Genomic DNA, 6,610 nt, shown 5'->3' on the forward strand with positions numbered 1-6,610 from the left:
CATTTTAATTTGTCCCAAAAAGAATATCACTTTACTATAATTAGAGATAATTTTACTTTAAATTCTTCTTTTACCCTTAAAAAAACAATTTACAACCACACAAGTATTTAAGAATTATTTTAAACATCAAATTTCAAAAGTATTTCTTTTTTTCTTAAACACCATATCAAGTTAAAAAGTGACATAAAACAAGACGGGGAAAACATGAAAGAAAAGAAAATTATTGGTAATGAAATCAATTAATAAAAAATTAAAATTTTATACGAGTTAGATATGACTCATTATTTTGTTCATTTTGAGTCATTTCATCTCAACTAGAGTAACCTTTGAGCAGTTATCATCTTAAATCATTTTGATTTAATTCAAATTTTAACTTAGCTCACTCATTTGTCACCTTTAATTTTTTTCAACATCTAATTATATAAAACTTGTTTTTGTATAAATTTTGATAAATATAAAATTAAAAAAAATAAGATATAATATTAAAAAAAATTATGACATTTGAAGATAATGATGTCCATTCTACGTACTTTGTATATTTCTCCATCTGCCAACATTAGCATCCTCTTTATATGATAATCTTCTAGACATGCATCATCATCTCCTTCAGAAGAAACCGCACAAGGGAGTAATTTCAGGTAGTACGTGTTCGTTTATTTTCACCTGCCGCACAGACAACATCGTCTTCATCTCAAATAAACTGAGTCTTGTTGTCGATGGTTTGTGCTAATTTACAGGATGGTGCTAGCAGAAATAGATTGAAGGTTTGGTTGAAGAAAAGACGGATTCCTTAAACAGTAGGTCAGAAGTTTGAAGCGTGCAAGTGGAGCGGGTTGACAACAGAATTTTGTCATTGGATGGGGAGGCGGGCGGACTTCGCCATCCCTTGACGACAGCAACAGCCACGAGAACTTCTCACAGACACTGCATAAAGAGACTTGAAGCACAACACTGCAAATGTGTTGTACACAGGACAACATTCTGTTACTTGGTTCAACATTTATGATCGACACCAATTCCATCCTAAGTTGCAACACAACACTGCATGACATTAGATATTGATGAAATATGAAGGTGATTTAGTTACAAGCATATTCAAAAAGAGAATCAAGTCGGCTTATAATAAGTAGCATACGATTTTTCCTCTTCAAGGAGTGTGTGCTATCAGCCACATTCATCTTGCCTCTCTACAGCTTTCCTTTCTCCTTCTCTGATTGAGAAGTTCTGCAGACACGGTGACCAAAACATGCAAGGAAGGACCTCCACAAAATCAAGTAGAGATGACTATCAAAGACCAAGTGTAACAGTACCCAGTAAAATATTTTAACTGCTATATTTATTTAACCATCCTTCTGCAACATTTGGACGTCTTTCAAGCACCACTGTGGAACATCCATCTCCCATTTCATAGCCCTTAAAACATTCCAGAATAACAGACTAACTTCAAGTAGCTATAAAACTTGTATCAATTTCTCCCTAGTCTGGACTGATTACACTTGAAACATGTCCGTCCACCCACTTTTCCCTGCTAGTAGATGAGCTTCCGGGCTTATGAATCTAATGTTCCTGCCTCAAACCCCACAAGAAAATTCTTAGGAAAAAATATGAGCATACGTGGTTATACAAGCCTTTACTCGTCTATTTCCAGCCCCTTCTGGCAGGCATTTGCACCCAGGCTCACCTGCTCTTTCTGGTCTGAAACAAGTTGAGGGAGTGGGTCGGGGTTATGGTTAAAAAAAAAAGTTGAGAAGCACAACCAGGGTCTTCACCACTAGTAATCCACCCCCTCCATCCAAAATAAATATCATTACAAAAACAGAAGTCGCAAAGTGAAATTTCAAGACTCAATGCAAGTTGTTAAAATTGAACAAATGAAAATGTCAAGACTTCTCCCAGTTGCAAGGATTCAAGGCCAAGAGTTTATACATGTCTTTTGCAGAGAAACAATTCAAAGAATGACAGCTTCGCAGTTTGGATTACAAACCAAGTAGGGTTATTGAAGTCCCTTATGATGCCACCAGAACACAAATAAAAACTAATCAACAACAGGGGTGGAGATATAACACTAGCTCCTTCCAGTAATCAACTTACAAAAATCCCACTTGCAACAAACCAAGAAATACCCCAGTTTGCCTCTTAAAGAATGTATACAAGGGATGGTAACAGCAAAACGATGTCATCTTTCCACAATACAGAAGATTTGAAAGAAAGTATCAAAAATCAATGAGGACAGATCCATTATAGGCTCAAATAAGAAACCCCCATCTAAAAAAGAATGCACAAGATATCAAAACTTAACATTTGTACATCTTTAGCAGATGAGGCAGTAAAGTACCTTTACTGGCTTGGGCAGAGAATACGAGTATCTGAAGTACGGAAAATAAATTTGAAATTCTATGTATGCCAGGTTGTAGATAAGCTCCTCAACCTGCTTTCCTTGATACTGCAGTGACATTTATAGATTTTAATTCTACATCAAAAACTGAAAATTTCCTAACATAAAATACAAAAAGAAACCAAAAAATGTAGACCCGTTGTTTGGCATGCAAGCCAAAAGGAACATGGGTATCCATGTTCTCAACAAATGAGATAGAATAAACCGTAATACAAAAGTCAGAAACAAAAATGGAAGCAACCTCCAAGGCACTACCTATATATGGAATCATGCTAAAGGAAAAACAAGGGTAACCAAATGCATCAAGGGAATGAACTGCTTGCAATTTAGATAGTGTCACAGCAAGAAAAACGAATCAACATTTCCTTCCAAACGGAAAAAATATTTTTTTTTCAAGTAACTAAGTCAATAGTACTTTCAAGATCAGGTCTTGTTTCATCTTGCTTGGCAAAACTTTGTTAATTAGAAACCGGGTGATGCTTTCAACCAAAGAAAATGGTTGGTCTTTCAACCTAAGTCCAGCATTTTGAATAATCTTTGAAAGAAACAACTTAAACCAAATCTTTAAGATAATAATGTCATCCATGGTTAACTTCCATTATCAGCATTCCACCTAGCAGTCAGTAACTTCAGAACCCCATGTAGATAAGAGAGGTTAACTATAGTTGGTCCCTAAAACATGCAATGATTCTGAAACAAATCCTACAGAAAAAAATTAATCGTGCAGCTTGTTCATAATATCACAATATAACCTTTAAATGATTTTGAAAACGTCATCATGACTTCACATCACATTTGAATGACATCACTAAGACATGTACAGGAATATGTAGTCATTCACTACTAAGGTTTGTCCCAAAAAACAATGGAACATGTGATATTTATGCGTCCTAATCCCTTGTGATCCAGACAATGATGTGCAACCTGCCCAAGAAGATGGAAAGGGCCAGACGAAAAGTATGGAAGTAAACAATAATGAAAAGTCAAAGCTGTGAACATGGAGAGCAGTAAAACATTCGATGTTGACGGGAAAGCATATTGTCATCCTTGATTACTATCCATGTATTCAGGTCCAATAATTACCTTCTTATGTGCAATAGTTTCATTGAAATTCTTCATCAATGAAAAAGCTAAGAATTCCCCATCAGCTTTACACCACCATCTCTTGCAACAGAATATGAAAATTAAAATCGACATACTAGAAGTACGAAACCAATCCATATGTTTAACAAAATCAATTTCAAGATCATTGTTTACACTGCCAATGGGAAATATGCTACATACACGAGTTTCAATTGAAACTGTTCCTTAACAGGTAAGCTCACTATGCCACCCCTGCCATGCAAGCAGTTCCAGAGATTTTGACAAGGCACCAGAGCCCAGTAGGTCAACCTGCAACAGATCTGATAACGCATAGCCAAAAGAATTGTTTCTTGATCTAATTGTCAGATAAGCCTGCTAAAAAACAGCTGAACTGATCGTCTAGCAAACAATTTTTGCAACTTCCTTTAAGTGCATGGCTCTAACCTCAACCACATCAACCCATTAGTATAAGAGAAAGCAAAACTCAAACAGTTACTGAGCACTATTCACTTATCTTAGCCAAACAATCCACCAGTTCCCAACACCCCTTGCTTCAGTTCCTTTCTTCGCTGCTCCTCAAGAGGATCTGGACTCTTCATTACTCTTCGCACACGCCTAAAAACAACACAAAGAACATCAAATAACAGTCCAAGGAACTAACCGAACTGCCATATGAAAATTAGCACTGAAAGGAGATTTACCTATCTTGTGCATGCTGTGCAGGGAAAGTAGGCATGAATTCTTTAGACTTGGGGAGAGGAACTTCACGAAACCACTCATGGTTCAACGCAGCATCGGCATATAGTCTCTGCAATATGTCATATAAACATCAATATCAAAAAGGTAAAAACAACATAAAAAAAAATTTAGAAGTTCCCAAATGTTATTGCCATCACCTTTGCAGGATCATAAGTCAGAAGCTTATTCAACAGGTCAAGGCCAGACTCTGATAGATCTGGTTTTCCCATGAAGGATGTTGTAGGGCTTTGAAATTTATTTCTTAAATTATTAAACCTGTTACAAACAAATCAAATGGTTAGTAGAAACATGAAAATATTTCTCCACCATAGATTGTCATCAGAGGAGGCCAGAAAGCCAAACCAGAATCACCCAAAGCTGGAAGCCTGGGAAAACAGCGGCAAAAATAAAAACATGAATCTCTGGCCGACAAGAGAAGCAATAGAATATAGAAGAAGATAATACTTACTGATGCTTTACAAAGTTGACCTTCACCCCAGGAAGCTTGGAAAACCCTGGCCAAATCGTCTCATTAGGGGTGCCAAGAATTCTGAATATCTGGTAAGAAAAACCACAGAAGTATATTAAGAAGACTTCAAACTCATGGTAAATGTCATCAAAAATCAAGTAATTCTCCATCAGCAGCTAGAAAGATACCTTGTCAATTTGATCAACTTCTGATTTCCCATTGAAGAGTGGTTCTTTGCATAGCATCTCGGCCATGATACAACCAAGTGACCACATGTCAATTGCAGTAGAATATTGCTTGGCTCCCAACAGAAGTTCTGGCGCCCTGTATGCATAAAAAACTAATCAATCACTGGCTAAATAGAAGCCAGCTAGGCAAGAACTCAATAGAAACCTTCATCTACATACAGACACACGGCAATAGAAGTATGAGTATCTACTTAAATCTTTTCAGATTAATGAAGAATAAAAAATGAAACTCACCTGTACCACAAAGTAACCACCAAATGAGTGTATGGTTTCAAGGGGCTCCCATATTGACGAGCTAAACCAAAGTCACAAATCTTCAACTCACCTTGGTTGTTTAGAAGCAAATTTGAAGTCTTCAAATCTCGGTGAAGGACCCAATTATCATGAAGATACTTGACACCATGCAAAAGCTGGAGCATAAGACATTTGACTTCACTTTGGGTAAATGGTTTTTTCATTGTCTCCATTAATGCCTTCAGATCATGTTCCATGTACTCCATCACCATAAAAATACTGTCAAGACTGCTTCCTACAACTACTTCTTTGACATCTACAATTGAGGGGTGATGAAGAGAAAGAAGAATGTTAATCTCCCTGAGAGATGTCAGGGGAAATCCTTCTCGTTCCTTCTCCATCTTAACCTTCTTTAGTGCAACAATTTCTCCTGTCTTCTTATCTTTAGCTCTGTAAACAACCCCATAAGTGCCTTCATCTATCCTGTTAAGCCGCTCAAATTCATCGACGCTTCTACACCCCTGCAGCATGTTTACGCTCCTTTGTGGAGGAAGCACAGCCTCCGGTGTACCACGAGAATCATGTTCATCTTCAGATTCTGTATCTGAGCTAACACTAGTCCCATCATAATTGCGGTCCTTATCCACATCCATCGAGTCATTCTTATCTAATTCATTGCCCTGGTAACTCTCTCTGCTGCAAGACCTAATATGTTCATCAGAGTCTGAAGACCTCGTTCTATTCCTCCGGAGCCTTCTCTCTTGAGCTCCTCATATTCTGGAGTTAGTGATTTCCTGCGTCCACCCATTTCAGCTGACTGGGAAACTGCTCGTCGCTTTTTCAATAGGGCGTATCATCACCTGAAATCTCACCTTCATCAGCTGGAGAGTCAGCATCAGTTGCCCATCGAGATGATCTTATAGTCGGCACGGGCACATATTCCTCATCTTCTACTTTCCTGGTTTCCTGACTGGGCAATTGCTCCTCATCAACAGGTGGAGAACATATGTCAACTGGAGATTCATGAGATGCATCCATAAGTAAACCAAGTGCTGTATTTGTATTACTTGGGGATGGCTCCATACTGTGAACATTATTAGTTCAACAGAGAGACCTGCTCAACCCTTTCAGGGGGGAAATTAGCCAACTGGCCAGATGACTTTGGCAATGGAGGCGGAGGAGGTAGCTTAGCAGCTGCTGGTGAATTTCTACTCTTTGACATTCTATTCACTTCCTTATCTTCCCTATCCCATATAATTGGAGAGAATTTTCGTTTCTTGCTCTGTACAGAAGACTGATTCCCATTGGCGGTTCTTGGTCTTCTGGTCTGACTCAATAGCCCCATCAGACCCACTCTCGCTAGACAATTCCCCAGGCTCTCGGTCAACAGCCCTGACACTAAGCCCACTTCTCCTCATTCCACCACCGATCACCATTCACTAC

General features: G+C 38.2%; 1 protein-coding gene and 1 long non-coding RNA gene across 3 annotated transcripts; both read right to left on the minus strand.

The window, feature by feature from the left end:
- Positions 1–1,029: 1,029 nt before the first annotated feature.
- LOC125821775 (uncharacterized) lies at positions 1,030–3,616 on the minus strand. 2 transcript variants are annotated; one of them, XR_007442619.1, is made up of 3 exons: positions 3,479–3,616; positions 2,336–2,443; positions 1,030–1,566 (listed from the first exon to the last, which is right to left on the minus strand). It is a non-coding gene; the product is annotated as an uncharacterized LOC125821775 (long non-coding RNA). The 2 variants fall into 2 exon arrangements; XR_007442615.1 differs by having other exon boundaries at positions 1,524–1,570.
- On the minus strand, positions 3,601–6,603 carry LOC125821931 (cyclin-dependent kinase G-2-like). The gene is given in 10 exon segments (XM_049501317.1): positions 3,601–4,093; positions 4,180–4,286; positions 4,375–4,492; positions 4,686–4,774; positions 4,874–5,009; positions 5,168–5,912; positions 5,915–6,019; positions 6,022–6,266; positions 6,268–6,480; positions 6,482–6,603. Coding segments are annotated over 10 exon segments (1,980 nt in total). The 3' UTR covers positions 3,601–3,993.
- Positions 6,604–6,610: the final 7 nt, after the last annotated feature.

The sequence above is a fragment of the Solanum verrucosum genome, unplaced genomic scaffold (genome assembly GCF_900185275.1).
Source record: "Solanum verrucosum unplaced genomic scaffold, falcon-dt-bn FXZP01001162.1, whole genome shotgun sequence".
NCBI classification, from domain to species: Eukaryota; Viridiplantae; Streptophyta; class Magnoliopsida; order Solanales; family Solanaceae; genus Solanum; species Solanum verrucosum.